The sequence below is a fragment of a genome, unplaced genomic scaffold, assembly GCF_019419815.1.
Source record: "Pyrus x bretschneideri cultivar Hongxiangsu unplaced genomic scaffold, Pyrus_bretschneideri_v1 Contig87, whole genome shotgun sequence".
NCBI classification, from domain to species: Eukaryota; Viridiplantae; Streptophyta; class Magnoliopsida; order Rosales; family Rosaceae; genus Pyrus; species Pyrus x bretschneideri.
In genome coordinates this window covers 1,129,011-1,150,090 of record NW_025999828.1, presented here as the reverse complement: position 1 = coordinate 1,150,090, position 21,080 = coordinate 1,129,011, and the positions used below count along the sequence as shown (strand labels likewise).

Here is a 21,080-nt window from a genome sequence, read left to right as displayed (position 1 = left end):
GAAATTTTCTTATTCCGGTATCTTTCATGTCATGGAGTCGGGCCTAGTGAATGTGATACATACCATCCCTATACCTATAGCTAGCCAATAGCTGCGTAGCTCCTCCTCCACATCAAATTGGGCGCGTGGGTTTGGATAATATTCATTGCCCTAGGGCACAAATCTGCCCTGTCAACAGAGCTCATTAATAATGGACAATGCTCAGTAGATCAATTTTAAAATTAAATTTGTAAATTGAATAATGTATTATTACATGTTAATTAATATTTAAGTAATAATTTAATTATTAATAATCACATCATTTAATTTACAAAATTTAGTTTACCTAGCATTATCAGGATGCTCCAATAATTATGTAAAATTTCTTAAATTGTTAAAATATGAAAAATAGAGGGAGCAAAAAGGAAGATTAGTAACTACTGGGGGTTTCCGTATTTTGTTGTAATAGAATTAGAAGATGTATCATGTGCCACTTGAATTCTCTCTGCTAGAACATCCCATTTCTATAAAAAAACAAACCTAGCCCCCTTCTGAACTCCCACTCCACACGGACAGTCCATTTTTGTGTAACCCCAAATCCTAAAGAGAAGAGGAATATATATCTATAGTTTATATATATGGGATAACAAATACAGAGACAAAAAGCACAAAATATATTTCATATTTAGTTTGGAAAAAAAGAAGGGGAAATTGAAGAGGGGAGAATATGGGGAGGGGAAGAGTAGAGCTGAAGAGAATAGAGAACAAGATTAACAGGCAGGTGACTTTCTCAAAGAGAAGAAATGGGTTGTTGAAGAAAGCCTATGAACTCTCTGTGCTCTGTGATGCTGAGGTTGGCCTTATCGTCTTCTCTACCCGTGGCAAGCTCTATGAGTTTGCCAGTGCTGGGTACTCTCTCTCTCTCTCTCTCACTAAAGTTTAAAAAAGATTGGTTCTTTGTTCATTTTATGGATTATGTGGTAATGGGTGGTTCTTAGATTTTCTTCTTCTTCTTCTTCTTCTTCTTTTTTATTTTTTTTATTTTTTCTATATTTTTTGATGCATTTGTTTATCTCAGAAAGTTCATTCCTTTATTGTTGCATATTTCTTAAAAACCATTTTCTTTTGGAATTTTGGTTTCACATTTGTTGTTACTACTTCTTCAAAGATTATAACTTAAGTTTTTTTTTCTCCTCCCTTGTTTTTGTTTCTTTAGCTAATTGCACCTGTCTCTTACACCTCTCCTTCTCTGGCTGAGTAATCTTTTTTTTCTGATACTCCTTGTGCTCTTAACGTTTTTTGGATCAAACAAAGGCAGGTTTACTGCGTCTATTATTATGCATTTTCCCAATCCCAGATCGACACGTTTCATCCCCTCTCTCTCTTCATCTCTCTAGCTAGCTAAGCTCTTCTGGGTATATGGATGTGGTTGCTTGTCTTTGTTCTTTCATATATGTGAGAACAACTTCTCATCTCATATCATGTGGGGAGGTTTTAACAAAACTGGACCTGCAGAAATCACCTGACTAGGAAACTCATCTTTTACCTTTGTGTAAGAACTGGGCTCTCTCTCCCTCTCACGCACACATACACACACACAATATCCAAGGTTCATAGAAACTAGTCCTCATTTCTTTAAAGCCTATGGTCTTTTGGTTTTACCAGTATTGTCCGTCTCTCTCTCTCTCTCTCTCTCTCTCTCTCTCTCTCTCTATATATATATATATATATATATATATGATGGCCTCTATGGTGGGAGCAAATCTAAGCCTACAGTTCTGCCCAGATACATTATGTTGGTCACTTTGTTTCATCTTTTGATCCCTAGGTTCAATGGGATTCTCTCTCTCTCTCGCTCTCTCTCTCTCTCTCTCTCTCTCTCTCTCTCTCTCTCTATATATATATATATAGCAATTAAGCTGTGTAGAAAATCAAGCATTGGTAAGCTCAAGAGTGATGAAATCTTGATCTTCAGATCTTTGGTCCCTTTTTTTTGGTAAAGAGTTCTTTGGTCCTTCAGATCTATGGTAATCTTCTTTATTTTAGTTTCTTAAAGGAACGCAGCTAGGGTTAAGTCATGGTTTTTGGTCAAGGAAAGTATTTGTATTTGAATCAGAATATTTTCAGAAAAAGATGTTACCTAAAATTGCCTTTTTCCTGGAAAGAGAGTCCCAGGTTTTGTTTAGCAACAACCGGTAGTCAAGGATTCGATTTGACAAACTGGACCTCAGTTCCAACATTCAAATTGTATGATCCATATTGTTGAATGGTACATTAAATGATGCATGTTCAACTGCATATGTATATACATATACTTTTATATATGCTGACGATATATATTTCCATAATCAATTATCCCCAGGTTCCCGAGTAGATTTTGTTTTGTTTTGCTACTTTGGTGAAAATATTGCTCTCTCTCTCTCTCTCTCTCTCTCTCTCTAAAAGCTTTTGATGTGTGAAGACTTGCCTGCAATTGTGAATCATGATATCATAAGCTTTTGATGTGTCGAGACTTGCCCGCAATTTTGAATCATGATATCATCAGCTGTTTAGTATTTCCTCCTCTTATGTACAATTAATGTCACAGACCATATATTAAATAGAAAATTTCCAATTTTGGTTTCAAAATTTATTTTTCAGTTTTTCTTACATTCTGGAAATAGATTCTGAACCTGGGTTCTAAAAAAATTCATTAAAATAAAAGGAAAACATATTCAAGCATATCTATAAAGCTGCAACACTTGCATAAATAAGTACAGTTCTATTTCATATTGCATATGTAATTAACATCTATATTTTACTTTTTATTTTGTGGTGGTCTTAACTTATAAAGATCTTTAACCTCAACCGGAATCTCTGAATCATGAACTCATTAGTGTATGCGTGTGTAAAGAAGCTAGAGAGTTAATTTATTGTTTCATTGATTTTAAAGTTAATTTCCTGCCATGTTTTTAACTTCATATATATATATATATGTTCATTTTACACTAGAATATATATATATTCATTTTACATAATCAGCCCAGAATATTTATTCAGATAATGAAATGCTTGAAACTTTTGCTCATAAGAATTTATCTTGGTGTACTTGAGATCAATGGTACTTTAATTAGTGAATTTCTTGGTATAATTTGCTATTTAATTAGGTTTAAATTTGTGAGCCGGTCGTTTACCATAAGTTTTAAAAATTATGTGCTGATCTGATGGCTTTGCTGTGGGAATAATTTCTTTATTTGATTCACCAACCAGTTTTCACAAACAAAATTTTAATTTATACTTTCTCATCGCAGTATGAGCAAAACCCTTGAACGGTACCAACGTTGCTCCTTCACTCCACATGAGAACAGCATTGAACGTGAAACACAGGTTACTCTAGTTAATTTCTACTGTTTATCAAAAGTAGTTTCCTTTAGGTTAAACTTGTACTGCACTCAAATCAGAAATTAATTTCATGGGTTTAACAGTTTAGTTAATTTTGTAGAAATATCAAGAACACAGCTTCAAGGTCACCAATGGTGACTAAGTATTTAAGGAAGACGAAGAGACAGAGAGAGAAAGGGATATACAGTGAGAGAGAATTTCTGATATATTTCTTAACTAACTCTTAATACAAGCATATTATCTCCTTTTATACTAGTTACATTACTTACTCCCTAAGCAATCAATATCTTAATAAACTAACTATACTGCCTAATCTATTGACACATGGCAGTATCTTGACCCTTATCATCCTTACATCCCCCCTCAATCTCATACTTGTTCGAACCAATCATGAGATTGGAACAATGCTTGTGAAAGAGAGAAATAGACAAGCCTTTAGTGAGAATATCAGCAAACTGCTCCTTGGAAGATACATGTTGCACATCTAAGTCTCCTCGAATCACCCTTTCTCTGACGAAATGGTAGTCAAACTCGATATGTTTCACTCAAGAGTGAAATACCGGATTGGAAGACAAGGCTATGACACTGATATTATCACACAGCAGTAATGGAGGAGCAAAAAGAGGCACTTGAAGATCACACAATAGTGTCAGATCCATGATAACTCTGAGCTGTGATGGCCAATGCTCTATATTCAGCTTCGGTAGATGATCTGGAGACTATATGTTGCTTTTTGGAAGCCCAAGAAATAGGACTAGAACCACAGTACACAATATATCCAAAGGTTGACCTTCAATCATTGGGATCACCAGCCTAATCTGCATCACTATAAACTTGCAGAGACAGGTTTCCAGGTTGAAAATTAATACCATAATGAATGGTACCACTGAGATATCTAAGAATTCGCTTGAGAGCTACAACATAAGAATGCATAGGCTGATGCATAAACTGACAACACTGATTCACTGCAAAAGCAATATCAAGCTGAGTAAAAGTCAAATATTGCAAGGCACCAACTATACTTTGATATTGATCCGAATTGTGATATGGATCACCATCATCCTTTAAGAGCCTATGATATGGAAGCCAAGGTGTAGTACAGGGTTTGGAGTTGCTCGTGTCCACTCGAGCTAGCAAATCTCTAATATATTTCTACTGAGAAACAAATAAACCATTTGAATGATATGAAATCTGCAATCCGAGAAAGTAGTTTAACTGTCCCAAATCTTTCATATCAAATGCCTTGGTTAACTCTAAGATTACGACAGCAATATCAAATGAACTACTACCAGTGAGGATTATGTCATCAAGATAAAGTAACAAGACCACAATCCCAAGATAAGTGTGTTTGACAAACAAAAAAGGATCAACAAGTGAAGCCCGAAACCCCAATCTTGGTAGAAAGCTAGTGAACTTGTCATTCCAGGCTCTTGGAGCCTGTTTAAGACCATACAAGGATTTATTAAGCTTGCAAACAAAATCAGAAGGATGATGAGTACTACCAAAACCAGGGGGCTGTGACATATACACTTCCTCGATCAAATCACCATGTAAAAAGACATTTTTTACATCAAGCTGCCTTAAAGACCATTGAAATTGAGCTGCAAGTGCTAAAATAAGTCGGACAGAAGTTGGCTTGACTACAGGACTGAAAGTCTCACTATAATCAATGCCCTCATCTTGATTATACCCTTTAGCAACTAGCCGAGCCGTATACTGGGCTATAGACCCATCTGGATTCTTCTTGATCCTATAAACCCATTTACACCCAACCAAGTTTTTCCCAGATGGAAGAGGAACCAAATCCTAAGTATGTTGAGCATGTAAGGCATCAATTTCATCTTTCATGGCTGCTTGCCACTCTGCAACCTTACTAGCAGCTTTGAAGGATGAGGGTTCTATATCAGAATGCTCAACACGGGACAAAGAGGCCACAAAGGCTTTCTTCTTAATAATGCCACTTTTAGATCGAGTTTTGATGGGATGTAGACTCACAGAAGGCACTAAAAGAACAATTGTGAGATTTTCTGGTTGAAAATCAGGATCCGCAGGGACTGGAGACTGTGTAGATGTTGAAGATGTAGATATACTAAGTGGTAGAGAAGTCAAAGACTCTAAAACGTTAGATATAGGTTCAGGGATATGGATAGGAGATGAAGATAACTCTGGGGCTCGAATTGGGGAGGCCAAGGACTCAGAGGCATTAGTGGGTTCATGAAAGAACTTTGAAGCTCTAGTTGGTTGAGGCAAGGGTAAAGATGCATAAGATGTAGATGTGTTATTTGAAACAACTACATTTTGACTTGTGATCAGTGGTGCAATAGATGGTGGTGTGACAAAAACAGAATAAGAACACTATGAAGGTTTGACAAGTAAGTTTTTGTAGGGAAAGGTGCTCTCATCAAAAACAACATGCCTAGACACATAAAACCTCCCTGAGAGTGGATTAAAACAAATATAACCTTTGTATTGACCTGCATAACCAAGAAATGTACATTGAACTATTTTGGTTGAAGTTTGTTGGTATTGTAAGGCTTTAACAAGGGATAACAACTACACCCGAAAACTTTTAAATGTGTCAAACCAGGAGGTTTATCAAAAAGACAAGTATAAGGACTAAGTATTTAAGGAAGATGAAGAGACAGAAAGAGAAAGGGATATAGAGTGAGAGAGAATTTCTGATATATTTCTTAACTAACTCTTAATACAAGCATATTATCTCCTTTTATACTAGTTACATTACTTACTCCCGAAGCAATCAATATCTTAACAAACTAACAACTATACTGCCTAATCTATTGACACATGACATTATCTTGACCCTTATCATCCTTACAAATTCAAGCATAATTTCATGAATGATCTTAACTACGTTTTCTTTTTGTGTGTATATATGGCTAATAATCATGCAGAGCTGGTACCAAGAAGTCACAAAACTGAAAGCTAAATATGAATCCCTTCAGCGAACTCAAAGGTTATGCAATAACTCATTAGAAAATAACAAATCAATAACTATATATCCATAATTATTTGCCGACCTTGGTTTATTTTTGTGATGCATTTGGATTAAGGTATTTGCTTGGTGAAGATCTTGGACCGCTGAGTGTGAAGGAGTTGCAAAATCTTGAAAATCAACTTGAAGTGGCTCTTGCACAAGCCAGACAAAGGAAGGTGATTATTAATGCGTAATTACTTGCTATCGTTAAGAAATTAAATTGTTAATTTATAGCATTGAAAGCTAATCCTTTTTTTAATTTTAGTTGTACGTCGATCACAAATATGAAAACACAACTAGAGGATCCTATTTCTATAGCTATCATCATCTGTCTAATGATAGTGACACTCAGGTATCACAATTTTTTTTTTCTCCAAACTTTATTCTAAGGTATTGCAAAATAAATTAATGCCTAACTTTGTTTTGCCTAATTAACTTTTAATAATAAATGTAGACCGGCAACCAACCCATCTTACAGGCTGCACTCCTTTTGTTTTCTTATTTTTCTCACTAAAATACATAAACATACATATTAAGTTCACAATGGTAAATTAATTAACTAGCCAGTTAAATGGACTGATAAGCTAATTGGACAATGAGATAATCTTATATATTCGGATTGTTCTTGATTGTAGACACAGCTTATGATCGAACAAATGGAGGACCTGCGCAAAAAGGTAAGAGAACTCTGAATTTATATAGTTAATTAAGTAATCATCTTCTACAAATAAAGAGCTCTCATCATCTCTCTTGCCATCGTCTTACAGACTGCAGTAATGCCATTGCACGTATGTGGTGATCGATGGAGGGGTGGGGTAATATCGTAATCAGTTAGGATTATGATAAGTCTATACTTTGATTCCCTGCAAAGTAACCAGAACAAACATTTCTACTAAAATAATACACACCATGTTCATAATTTTATTAGCTGTATAACTTTCACAAACACAAATAATTTCTAACCTACACTTGTTCTTTTTTTCTTGCAAATTCTTGTGTTCTAAACTTGTCATTAGCATCTAAATATTTTCTAATATTCAAATATGGCAGGAGCGTCACCTTGGAGACCTTAACAAAGAGCTCAGGGTCAAGGTAAATATGGTATGATATTCCTCCATATTTATGCCAGTAATACTCCATATTTGTGACACTAATTAAACTAATTATAACTAGTATTGTGTTTATGTGCTTTAATTTGATTAGCTTGAGGCAGAAGGGCATAATCTGAAAGTCATTCAGAACATGTGGAGCTCAAATGCAGCAGCTGGAAGTAGCAACTTTTCTTTGCATTCTTCACAAACCAATCCCATGGACTGTACACCTGAACCTGTCTTACAAATAGGGTAATTATCTCATCTCTCTTTTGTGCTTTTGGCTAAACTCAAGCTAGACTGATCAGATCATTGTTTTTCTGGAACAACTTCAACTACAAAAATACTAGCGATTAGGGTGAAAAAATAATCTTTGTCCTTTCTTGCAAAGTAAAAGTTTTCTTGTAGTTAATTGTGTTGGTAAATTTTTGGGTTTATGTTTAATGATCCAAAATTGTAAACTATTGTGCAAGTTTCGAACCATGCGAAACGGGTAAAACAGTATTCTTATCCGAAAATTGCTATTTTTTGAACTTAAGCGGAATGAATTATTATTCAGGTCATCCTTCTCATAATATTGTTAGTTAATTATTTTACCAGTATGCAAAAGTTGTGCAAGAATCATTTGATGTGATAATAGTTGCTCGTTTGAACGTTGAACAGGTACCAGCAATATCTTCCAGCTGAGGGACCTTCTATTCCAAAGACCGTGGCCGGTGAGACCAACTTCATCCAAGGATGGTTTCCCTGAAAACCTTCAAGGCCAAAAATGAAGGATATATATTTATATATTACTGCAGCATCACTGTCTGATATATACACACATATTCTGCTTTGCAAGAATATATGACTTTATGCTTTGTCTAGATTTATTGTTTTGCTTTAACAATTGTCATGGTGCCAACATATTTACTTGAGTATGACAAGAGGTGTTTATATTTGTACGTGATTCAATATTTTAGTGGATAGGGTATTCTCATCGAAAAAAACTGACCTGACTACTACTATCACATCAAATAATTCTTGCACATTTGCACGGATTCAAAACACCTCTCTCCCCTAACAGAGTATGATTCTCTCTCCTCCCCTTCCCTCCTCTCTCACTTTCCTTTTTGTCTTTCTTTCTCTATAAAGAAGTCAACATGCTAACATAACTTAATTGTAATAATTTTGAACACTCCCCTTCTCCATAATAATAGTAATAATGATATTTAAAAAAGAACAAAAAAAGGTGTTTATGCTTCTAGATTGCTTGTGTTTCCTTATTCTTATTTGTTTCTTTTTACTTTTTATTTATTGATAATTGCTTGTAGCTTTGGGCCTTGATTGTTGGATTTTGGACATCTATCAGTCAGTTTGTTTCTTGAGTTTTAGGACCACACTTAGCCCAGTAGGTATTTTGAATAACCATTCAATTGGGCCTTCGCTCACATTAAGGTGTTTGGAGTTTGATAAATCAAATCCAATCAAAATTCTTTTTTTTATTTTTTATTTTTTTTGTACAAGAGATATAGCCATATAGAAAAGAAAAAAGAGAATCGATCACAAAACTTATATTGACTATTTTATGGGTGGTTTAGGGATATGCTGAGGTTTGCCAGCGAACTGTGGTGTATGTGCAAGTGCATGATGGAGCAAAAGCTTTTCTTCCTCGATGATTATAAGATAAGAAAATTTTATGTCTCGATCATTTTTAATTAATTAATAAAATTTACATTGGAGGGTCTAAGTTCTTTTAGCAGTCGTTTTACAATAGAGTACAAGTTCTCAATCGTATTTAGTTATCTAAAAAAAAATTGACATTATTATGTAATAAAGATAGCATGGCGTTTACCTAAGGAGTCGTTGGTTTTTTCTCTAGTACCATTTGTTACGATCCAAGAGTTCATCCATGAGTGCTAGTTGAAGTTGATTTTGGACTTCTAACCGTTACTCAGGTATCGAAGAACTCCACATCACATGTGAGATTCAAGGTATCATTGTATTATAGGAAGCTTTTTAACACTTGACCAAGATATTTACCAAATTAATTTAGTATTTATTTCGTGTAAACTCGACTAGAGACCTTGCCCCTACAATGAATTAAAATTTGATTGACGATCTCATTTCAGAAGCGACGATAATCCAACTCCGTCTTGACTTATAGGTAAAATTACTTTTGAGTGCTATATTGGCACCAAATGAAGGTGTTTTTTTTAAAAAAAAAAAAAAAAATTAGGTTCCCATCCTTAGTGAGGACAATTACTTGATTGAAACCTTGTGTCCTTTTAACTTTTGATTGAAGTGCTTGACCCTTTTTTTTTGGGTTAAATTTTATTATTATTGAGGGGAGGGAAAAGGATTCGAAACTATTACAATAACTTAGGGGAGGAGAGAGTTTCGAACTCGGGATGCATGAGTGGAAAACCAACACTCTATCCACTAGGACATTGGACCACATGAAAGTCCTTGACTTCATTCTACATTAGCATTTTATATTATTTTTATTATAAATAAGTATTTAATTGAGTGTTTCTATTTTGGGCAACTAATTATCATCCTAAATTAAATTCTTTTTAATACAATTAAACCTTTAAATCCTTTTTTCATTTTTTTGAATCAATCGAAAAAATAAAATGACCACAAAACTACTACCATATATGTAAGTGGGCAAAATATACTTGGGATATTTAGATTTGGTTCCAAAATATCAACATGCTTTGGAGTAAAACAATATCGCGTTTTTTAAGGTGTGGACCGAATATGGGTCGTTGGATGAAATCTGAATTGGCAAAAAACAAATCCACCATACTGAGCTTAGGGTAAAATCGGGTCATAAATGGCCCGTCACTTATTAAAATGGTACCCGACATGAATTCAAAATTTCTTAGGATTTAAATTGTCCCTCCTTGACATCAACACTTACCATCTTTAATAAGTCTTGTCCTCCAAAAAAAGTCCCTCTCCTGCATTTGCTCAAACATTGTTGCCGTCGAAAACATCATTCTCGTTCGAAAACTTGCTTCCTGTTCTAAACCTAGTAATAGTTGGTATGTGCTTGTATTCTCCAGCCTTATAGAAATTCTAGACATCATTGAAGAAAGTCAAGATAGTTTGGTTGAATGTTGGGTAGTCGGTTCCACATAAAGAATGTACTATTTGCTTCATTCGAGCTGGGTTGAGAGTGCTTCCACAATAACCGACGTCATATTTGATTCCCCCAGTGAATTTCAAATTTGGTAAGTTTTGAAATTGGAACCTTAGAATTTAATTTTGTTATTTTTGTTAATTAGTATAAATTATGCTTGGTGTATGGTTAATTATGCATGTTCGTTGATGTAATTAGCTGGAATTTGTGGATATATGTGAAATTTTTGAGAAATTTGGGTGCCTTGTGAAATTATGAATCTATACTGACGGTTTGTGTAGAGGCTAGGTCGTTATATGTTGGTTTGGTAAAATTGTAGTTTTGAGTAAGGATTGATTTTTGTATTTGAATCATTGTTAGTTTTATGGTTGCAGGGATTGATTTTGGATCTGAATTATTGTTAATTTTATGGTCAGACTTGAAATTGCTTAAGTAATGATGTTTTGTTCACAGTAGATGTATAGCTATGAAGCTTTGGTGACCAGTTGTTGTAAGGTTATGTGTTGTTGATTGTTGATGTGTGTGTATTGTTATGTGTACATGATATGGCAACCCAGGATGTTCAACTAGCAACCAGAAAAGAAGAACCATATAGGAAAAAGGTCAACAACCTATCCCATGTTGAAAATGTGTCCTAAATCCAATCATATGATGATACTTTACAGGCATTTCACATGTTAAACTAATTGTATATGGGCAAAGATTGTTGTTTAAAGCCATCTCATATAAATGTTATACACTTAAACAATAAGTTCGAGGAATATGTAATTGGGAGAATGTGATCTAAAGAAGTTAGATTCATGAGGCCATTCTCTTTTGTACACATATCCTAAACGCTCTTGATCATAGGATTGCCAATTGGGCATTGGCGATCCATTAAGATTAGTACATGCTATATCTTCTCTTTAAGAGAGTGAATGGTCTCGAGTCATTCGTGTGATTGACACTAAGATAAGTATATAGGTTCTTAATAAAGAATGAGTCCGTTGAACGTGATCAACGAGAAGTTCTTTGACTTATGTCACATGAGAACTCATGGTTGGGATAATACAAAGTAGTGCTTTGACTTAAGACACCATCATTGTCTTATGGTTAGGTTCTTAATCTTTGATTATGTTAAAGGCATTTTGTTGAGGGTGTCCACAACATTGTTGGGGTTAAGCTACCTAGTCGTAGAGGCATGTGAATATGCAATAAGAGATCTCTAACCTTCAAACTGTTGAAGGAGAATACCCTATGATATGGTTCAGAGTTTAGGGCCATAGCATTTGAATATAAATTTAGGAAGTATGTTCCAAATCACATTCAAGGTAATCATACAAATGAGAGGATCACATTGGATAGTAGACTTGAATAAACTATCATCCAAACAATGTGATCAAGAGTATTGGTTTAGAGAAGGACCATATTGCATTGTAATCCCAAACTGAATAGGTTCTCCACCTCTTGTGTTTAACTTGGGTAGCCATGACATACTGCTAGGTGTCATTCATGGTTTATGGAAACCCTGAAGATTAGCAATCACTAATCTTTGTCAAGGGGACAATTGAAAGTAAGTTTCAATTAACAATTGATTAGTAAGAGATCTAATCGCCCACTACCCAGCTAATTAGAACCTAATGGATCGTACACCATGTAAGTTGGAGATTGAAGAAACAACGGAGTTGAGTAGGGACAATTAAATGGTGTAATTGTTTATGGCTAGCATTAATTAATATGTTAATTAATCAAACGAATAATTTTATGTTAGCTTTTGAGTAATTATTGGACCTTAAGGCCCAATGAGCTTAGAACCATCAAGCCCATTAACTTAAGTTGTATGACAACTTAATGACTAAAGACTTAAAAGGGCCCCAAAAGCTTTTAAAGGGCCGGCCATAGCATGAAGGAAAGGTTCTGCTCTTCTTGTCACTTAAGTGAAGTGACTGCAAAAAGGAATTTATAGCCAAAATTCATTAGTGTTCTCTTTGAGGCAATTGGAGAGAACAAAAGCTCTCATTCCACCTATAAGAGGCAGGCCCTTTGGGGAGTTTTTACTAGCATCAAATTCTCCCCAAAGCCACTCATCTCTTCTTCATCCTCTCTTTGGTGTGGTGATGTTAAAGGTTCCCTTTCTTGGAAACTTGAAGAATTTATTCATCCATCTTTTCAAGAAATCCATGGAGCAAAGAATCAAGGAATGAAGGTGTGAAGTCTAGACTTAACTGTTTGCCTTTCCTTGTTAAATATTGTAATTGAACCACACATGCTCAATCTACCTTTAGGCTATTATATGTTTATGAGTTATGTCTGCTGGGAAGAAATGTTCAAGAATGCGTACATCTCACTTCAAAAGATTTGTTCATGCATATGCATTTCAAGCCTATATTATTGTTACATTCTGACTAGTTTGGTTGGCATGTCAGTTTTGTGCGCTGACTTCTAGTTGTCTGGGCACACAAATTAAGACAACCCATATGGGCTAACTAATACCTTTTTGTTGGTGGTCAATCTTTGGCCTTTAATCTACTCAGATTGTCTGCTGGGTTGACAAATGGTTTTTGTCCTTGGATGTGCAAAAAATCATATTTGTCTATATAACCTTAGTTAGGGTTTTCATTTTCTTTGGTTAGGGATTTTACAATTTCACAAGAGTGTTCTTAAAGCTTTTAAGCTGCCTTTTGGTGTTCCTCTTAAGAAATCCTTTCCCACAAAATCACATTGATGCACTAAACACCCAAATCGTTGTATATTAGGGTAGCATTGTCTTTGTGATTTTTGTTTTAAGTTTGTGGCTAGAAGATTCATACTTTATGTCAAGACTGTTTTCAAGCTTGCAGCTGCCTCTTGTGTTCTTACTTGAAACCCCAGCCACAAAATCACATTCATCTAAATCGTTGCATATTATGGTAGCATGGTCTTTGTGATTTTGTTTTGTGTTTTTGGTCAAGTTTTCCAAGTTTCAAATCTTTAAACTGGCCCATTTTGGATTCACGTCAGTTTCATCCTTCAAGTGTTTGACTAGTGAAACTGACTGGACATTGAATCCAGATTTGCATTAACTTCATCATAACATCATTTGCATAAGTTGATTTATTGTCGGTGCCACAATTTGATGAGCTCAGAAGGAGCTGCCACTTTGTGAAGACCGAAGAAGTCCATCTTGTGTAAGGCAATGTTGGACAAAGATATAAGCTGCTCCATAGATTGATCCCTCCTTAACCGAGGGTACGTAGGCAACTTGAAACTTCAAAACTTCAAGTACAGCCACATCACCAACAAAAAAAAAATGCAAACACTTTCAACTCGGCAGGAGCACAGTGCTCAGCTGAACCAATGGCACCTGACGAATCTAAGTTTCCCTTTGGCTTGGTTGTCTTGTTGTGGCCACTTTTCTTTGAAGGCTTCTTATACTTCATGGCACCCCAATACCAAAATTGAATCCATAAAGATATCTTCATGCCTAACTTACCCTGAGGCTCCTAGGAAAGCTTGTGATACGCCCAAAATAAATAGCAGTAACTTGTAGGCAATCCTCGACTATTACGATGAGAAAATTCCTCCACACTAGGAACAACCTCATCATAAAACTTACCATGGATTGGCAAGCCTCCTATCTTGTGGAGATCCCAAAATGAAATCGACATCTCCCCTTGAGCCTTGAGAAATGTGTTGATTGCTAAACACTAATGCTCAAAAAACGTACGAATGACGAAAAAATGACGATCATAACTAAACAAAGATGCGTATACGGCATGATAAAGGCCCACATTAGTAAGCACATCTTTGGATCGCATCAAGACATCTTCAAGCCATTCCCAGTAAAACTCAGCAAAGTTTCAATGATGCACAAAGTTTCAAGCGTCGTTCCCCTATCTTGCGAGTCGCCTTCCTTCGCAAGAATAGTGATGGTATTACTCTTAAAGCACTTGAAAAATACCATGGCTGCAACGAGAATAAAAAAAAAAATTAAAAAATTAAAAAAAAAAAAAAAAAGACAACATAAGCACAAGGTGGGACAGCAAGAAAAGAAAAAAAGATTGCTTTGCTAAAGCAAAAGACATGCGAGACAAACCTCGTGAGTGTTGAAGGATGACGATGACAAAGTCACAATGATGAAAAGAAATCAGCCACAAAGCTTGAGCAACACAGCAAAGAGGGCAGCTACAAGACGGTCCTTTGGAGCATGCTACAGTAGCAAAGAAAATCAAAATGCTACGCAACCCCGCAACGATTATGCAAGCAGTTTCTTGCACTGCATGGCAACGTCACCACCAAGGGAAAACTGCGACCAAAAGGCACTACATGGTGTAACACCGTTGTAGTCTTTTGCACAGAGCATTAAACGGTAAAAAGTGACACACTGCAACAAACTTCAAGCAGTTACAACTCACAGCAGCAGCAAGAACAGTGCACACAGCAAGGAGTTATTGTGACAAAAACACACTCCCAAGTGTCCTATAATTAAGGGTCAATTGCTTCCTAATGCTATAGGGAGAATATATACCAAATAGCAAAAGGAAAATCAAAATGAGGAAGCATATTCTAGCTACAAGAAGGAAGTAAATTCCAAGCTCAAAAAGGGCGAACTGATTTCAGCACAAATAAAAATAAAAATAAATGCTATTTTTGCAACAAAATTAGCAAAGAGAAGAAAAGGAAACAAAGAAATAAGGAAATGGCTTCTAAAAACATCAAAGGAAAGTACCTTTCCTTGCCAAAATACAAAAGGGAATCCCTCCAAGGCAAGGACAAGTCTTCAAGTTTCCAAACCAAGAGGGAAAACACCCCCTTGGCCCAAAAAAATGGAAAGGAAAAGGAAAAAAAATGCAAATCCTACTTACCCAAGGACAAGAATTAAATCTTTCCAAAACCTTAAAGGAAAGCACTAAAGCTTTCCAACATCTTGAAGGAAATCACCCTCATTACCAAAATTGAAGGAGATTCCTACCTAAGGGAGGAAAAGCATTTTTTTCCCACACCCACAAGGAAAAAATTCAAGTCCCAAAATATACCAAATGTATTTTGTCAAAAAAATTATGGCAAGTCAATACACACAATAAGTATGTGCTGATTTATCCATTTTCAAAATTGTCATTCAAGATTAAGCCTCTACGACCCTTAAAGAAAATTTTCATTTCATTCAAGATCAAGCCTCAACGGCCCTTAAAGAAATGTTTCATTCAAGAAATACGCCTCAATGGCCCTTGACGAAATTCATCATTTGCATTCAAGAAATACACCTCTACGGCCCTTGAAGAAGCAAACTAATTCAAGATCAAGTCTCAACAACCCTTGAGTTAGAACATTCACATTGCAGGACTTCAAAACATGTTTCCTACATGTGACAAGCACATGCCTACAACACGCCTTGAAGTGGGGGCAATTGTAGACATGTAAATTTCGTTGCATACAAATGATGCATCACAAAGCTCCACGTGGCATATGACTCATCATAAATGGACAAGTCATCAATGACATGTGGCACAAATCAAGCAAAGGAAGCTCAAAAGCATTCCTAAAATTCAGCAGAGGGGAAGAAATCTCCTTAAAATCGGCAAGGGGCCCAAATTGCTACCAAAATCGGAAAGAAAGCTAAAGCATCTTCACAAAACAAGCAAGAATTGAAGATTGTTCACAAAATAGGCAACAAGCCCTATAGATTTTGGCCAAGCAAGGGCAAGTGGCTTAAAACAAGACACAAAACATGCCTAAATTCTCCCATGGATGAATCAAGACACAAATCAAAGGCATGGCTTTGGAAGTCTATAAATACAAGGTCCCAAGGCAAGCATAACTGGTCGACAATTTCTACATTGAAAGGCTAAAATTCTCACATTGAGAAGAACCTCTACCAAATCTTTAAAGACTAATATGCTGCCAAAGCTCTCTTCGAAGAACGTACAACCAAAGCCGAAGCTTTCTTTCCACCAAAGCCGAACCATTCCCTTGAAGAATCAACAAACACTTGCGCCGATTCCTTCAAGACTTTGTTGCAAGCTTAAAACTTGTAACGAGATTCAATTCAAGATCAAGTCGCCAAGACTCTTGAATCAACAAAATCCCACATCAACATCACCTTTGCCGCAAGCCATACACAAACCTAGAGGTGGAGACTATCCACACATTGTTTCAAGCTCAAAACTTGAAGCAATCGTTCAATCGTTCGTCTGAGATCAAGTCATCTCAACCCTTGGATCAACAACCTACGCATCTACATCAAATTTGAAGACTAAATCAGAGGAAATTTGTAAACAAAGGTTGTAACCCTACAAACTCATCAATACAAATCTACTTTGTACACATGTTCTCATTTCATTCGTTACAAAATTATCGTGTTTACAAAAACATCGAAATTCATTTGAAGCAATAAGGGTTTTTAACACTAGAATTCGAAGAAAACAAAAACAATAAAAAAAAAAGAAACAAAACAAAAAACAAAAAAATCTGGGATTTCTCGCAACTGAGCGGTGACTTCACGCTGCGCCGCCGAGTCGACATGGCTGGCTTGCAGCCACGCCATCACTAGGACAACATTGTTTCGACGTGACTGCACAGCACCAGGCCTCGAACTAGGTTGGTCTTCATACGGGACTGAAGCCCAAAGTCCACCAGCAAGCCCTAAAAGCCTTGTTAGGCTTCACTCGCACGACCCGACCCGCCTGTAGCAAGTTTTGCTTACTGGGTTCACCATCTGTCACAACCCGCGATTACCAAATCTAGCCCAGATGGCTGGGCTTATTTCCCCACTCCCCAAATCAAAGCCAGCCTGTGATCGGGCTTCTCGCGCACCATCTAGGCCAGCTTTCATATGGGGCATGTATCCCCCACATCAAATTTGGCTCACAACTAGTAGGTTGGGCTGTTGGGCCTATCCCAAAAACCCCAGCCCGTGGCCAATAATCCTTTTAGGGCCATACCCTTTACACGGCACCCAAGCCCACAAATATTGGGCTATGGTTTTTCGAATCCAATGTTAGTTTTAGCATTCTCTATAATTTTAACCTGAATGTTATCATTATTTTTTGCTTCTATGATCAACCCTGTATGGCCCGATCTATTAAATTAATTAAAGTGACCAACAGTCCATTAATCTGACAATTAATCCAAAATTATTGGCCTGAAGCTCACTTTTGGACATTAACGATTCAATAAATTATTTCGTTTCTTTGAACAGTTGACTCATTTTCATAGTCCCGAAGCATTCACACTCAAGTTCTTGAAGCAACCCAAATCAACTATACTTAGTTGTATATTGTATTCTGTGTTCTTACAGGTACCTCCTTTTTAAGAACCAGAAGTTTATAACTAAACTCGAAACTATGGTTTCAAATTTAGTCCCTTTGAAACTTGAAGTTTTCTTAAAACAATAGACCTATGAAAACCCAACGATTTTCATGAAAATCATGTCTTAGAATTCGAATGTTCTAACTTTGATGCTTATGGATGATTCATTCCCATAGCACCAATCACAATCTTATTCCCTCCAATTCAGTGGATTGTCAAACCGTCACAAGTTCTATTTCCCCTATTTGAACATTTCTAATAGAAACCACTTTATATGGGTACAAGACGTGAATCTCCACTTTACTATCAAGAAGCTGAGAAATCAATGTAGCCAACAATGGCATGGAAGAGCTGAATAAGCAACTGCTATGATCTTCACTCGAAGACTTATGCCCGAAGCATTACAAATGGAAACACCTCCCAAACGAAGATTTCATGGCTCTTTCGCTCGCTTCTATGGACCGTTTAATCATGAAAGACATTGCCTAAAGCACACCACGATTACGTCCATGAATGAGTACGATTCTGAAGTTTATAAATCCAATCGAATTTTGACTGGAGAATATTTTTCTTGTCCTTCCATGTTTCTAACTCGCTCTGGAAGTAGCAATGTAGAAAGTGGAAGTTTACCAAATTCTCGTATCTGATTACTACCACAAACTTGAAAGAAAGGTATAAACCTAGCTTCGGCTGAAGTTTACCGAACAGTATAGTCTCATTTCAGCTGGAGTCTACGTAATGGCTTAACCCAGTTTGGTTAAAGCCTACCAAATGGTGGTGCCCTCCTTTGGCACGGATGCACCGAACAGAATTGCTTTACTTCGGCAGAGGGTTACTGAACAAACCCCTCTTGCTTCGACTGGAGCCATCTTACATGGAGCTAAATTAGGTTTTTTTGGTGTTTTCGTTGAAAGCTATTTACTATAGTTAGGGTATTGAACAACGGGTGGCAACTTGCCCAATACGAAACCCAAGTTCGAGTCTGTCTCTCTCACAATCCAATTTCAAGTTTGTTTTTACAACATATGGTAGAATCAGGGCTTGTCAAGGTGTGGCATCATGCCCAAGGCGTGATCCTTGGCACCTAAGACCTAAAACTTCAAGAATAAGGGATAATATTTCCAAACCTTAACCCTGTAGAATCTACTTCCATTTTGACGGAATAGATCATTGGTTATGCACCTGTTTATGCCCCTACCAATGTCATTAAGGAGTATCATTCTCGTAGTCAATATGTGAGACTAATTTTTCTCCACCAAACATTGTTGGAAAAGTAGAATTTTGACATGGACAGCCTTGTTGGCCGAATCCCCTTAGTAAACCATTTACTTTGTGAACACTTTTCCATGTTCTTGGATTCAAGTGTGGTGTATGTTTTAGTTACGGATAATCTTATTGATATTGTCCTCAAACACGAGTTAATGGAATCATGTTTCTTGTATACATGTGACCGAATTCACTTAAACACGTGATTAGGTAGGAATGTCGGAAAGTTAGTTGTCTGGATGAATATGATACTACGCACACTAACTTTACCCCTAAATCACATCTCTAGCAACGACTCCAGGTCTATCCAACCTGATTAAAAGCATTGGCACGCTCCTCATTGTATGCATGGTCCTGAATTACCATGTCAGAGACATTATACTCTATCCATTCTGGAAGAATGTCGTGAGTTTTCTTAAGGATATTCGAGGTGACAATGATCGTAAATGAAACCACTGAAGAAAATAGAGTGCAATATCTTTACACCACCTCCAAAATGAACCTGAAGCTTTGATTTGGGGCCAATGGGCTATCTCTCAACTGGGAACACACCACATATGGCTAGCCTGGAGCCTGGTGATTGAGCAGTTTACTTAGTAAGGACCTTGTGCCTACAAGCACACTTTGCTAAACCTTCTCATTAAGGAAATTGATTTTCTAAATCATCCCTCGCAAAGATACGAAATCACCCTTTTTCATATTGGATTCAAAGGAATATATGTGGACTAATCCAACAAAAATGCATACCATATAAATACTTATGGTTTTGGTTGATGAATCGACAAATTGGTCACATATTTGTCCACAAACATAACTGCTAAATCCCCTGGCCGATTAAGGGTTCACTACCCTGCTTATCCTTTAAAGTCTAGGAGACTAGATAATGCCGAAAAGTTTATATTGATGGTTTTCAATAAAGTATTGCATGTCTATTGGGTTTATAATTGGACATTGAATTCCCATGTTCACCCCAAAACAGCCTCACATAGCAATCATAAAGCGTAATTTAATTGATCGCCCAGACCTTGGTGAACGCACCAAGTTTTTTATTTCTACCGAAGGCTATGCAATCTTGTACACAGCTATGTTGGTCCGCCTTGAGGCCCATTTCCACCCAACCTATTTGACATTACAGTTGGTTACTAGGTACGAACCTGACATTTTTCGTATTTACGCATTTGGGTATGCATTCCAACGCTGCCGCAATGTACCCTCAAAGAATGATGTGACTCCTTGTTGATTATGATTCTCCTTCACCCTCGCTCTCTTAGAGCCCTTGCATGCGATCTCTTTATCTCTTATTTGCAAGTAGTCACTTTAATGAGACAGTATTCCCGCCGTTAGGGGCAGATAAGAACATCAAAGTTCCTGTAGAACGATGCGAATTTGCATGGACGTTACCCACTAAGTCTCATCTCAATCCGTATACTGCACAAGTATGATAAGCAAGTGTGATGAATTCTAGCTTTTAGAATGTTGCTCCAGACGCATTCCCCTGATCTAGCTAAAGTGACAAGATTATATACCAGCTGCAAACATGCTTGCAAGGATAAATGTACTTAACAGACGTCGAGTCAACATCCCCGAAGGGTATGCCGCCCCTGTTGGACGGTCCGATACACTGGATGATAGCCAATCACACTATCTTGTCCTAGAGCACGACAGATCACTCGGTTCGTAAGATTTACTTCCCTAGAAGTGGAAGACATGGCACAAAATGAATATATACATGATCGATATCTCAAATCATTTCCATCTCATAAGAATAATCTGGATTACTCCCAAGACTTGAAGTTCTTGGTCCAGTATACTAGTTTGGATGAGAAAATGGAATTGAAATGAGATTACCATCGATGATGTTTTCACTTATATGGCAGCTACCGAAATAAATGAAAAACGATGATATTGAACCGTGTTCCGTTGATTAAGTGACAACGTAGAACTGATTGGACAACCGAAATTACAATCCAGGTCA

At 36.7% G+C, this 21,080-nt stretch overlaps 1 protein-coding gene across 7 annotated transcripts; it reads left to right on the top strand.

Moving 5' to 3' along the window:
* Positions 1-482: 482 nt before the first annotated feature.
* Positions 483-8,386, top strand: LOC125473435 (agamous-like MADS-box protein MADS3). 7 transcript variants are annotated; one of them, XM_048576224.1, is made up of 10 exons: positions 483-888; positions 3,270-3,345; positions 6,273-6,334; positions 6,432-6,531; positions 6,621-6,707; positions 6,991-7,032; positions 7,123-7,170; positions 7,406-7,447; positions 7,559-7,698; positions 8,110-8,386. In XM_048576224.1, the coding sequence occupies exons 1-10, from the start codon at positions 707-709 to the stop codon at positions 8,195-8,197; spliced, it is 867 nt and encodes a 288-aa protein (XP_048432181.1). In that variant the 5' UTR covers positions 483-706; the 3' UTR covers positions 8,198-8,386. The 7 variants fall into 7 exon arrangements, with proteins under 7 accessions (XP_048432181.1, XP_048432182.1, XP_048432184.1 ...); XM_048576225.1 differs by having other exon boundaries at positions 484-888; positions 7,123-7,143; XM_048576230.1 differs by lacking the exon at positions 483-888 and adding an exon at positions 1,883-2,006.
* The last annotated feature ends 12,694 nt before the right edge of the window (positions 8,387-21,080 follow it).

Excerpts from the sequence above, each read along its gene's own strand:
- LOC125473435 (XM_048576224.1), top strand. The coding sequence starts at position 707 with ATGGGGAGGGGAAGAGTAGAGCTGAAGAGAATAGAGAACAAGATTAAC. Across the intron at positions 6,335-6,431 it reads TCCCTTCAGCGAACTCAAAG|GTATTTGCTTGGTGAAGATC; the intron begins GTTATGCAATAA and ends ATTTGGATTAAG. Across the intron at positions 7,448-7,558 it reads ACAAAGAGCTCAGGGTCAAG|CTTGAGGCAGAAGGGCATAA; the intron begins GTAAATATGGTA and ends TAATTTGATTAG.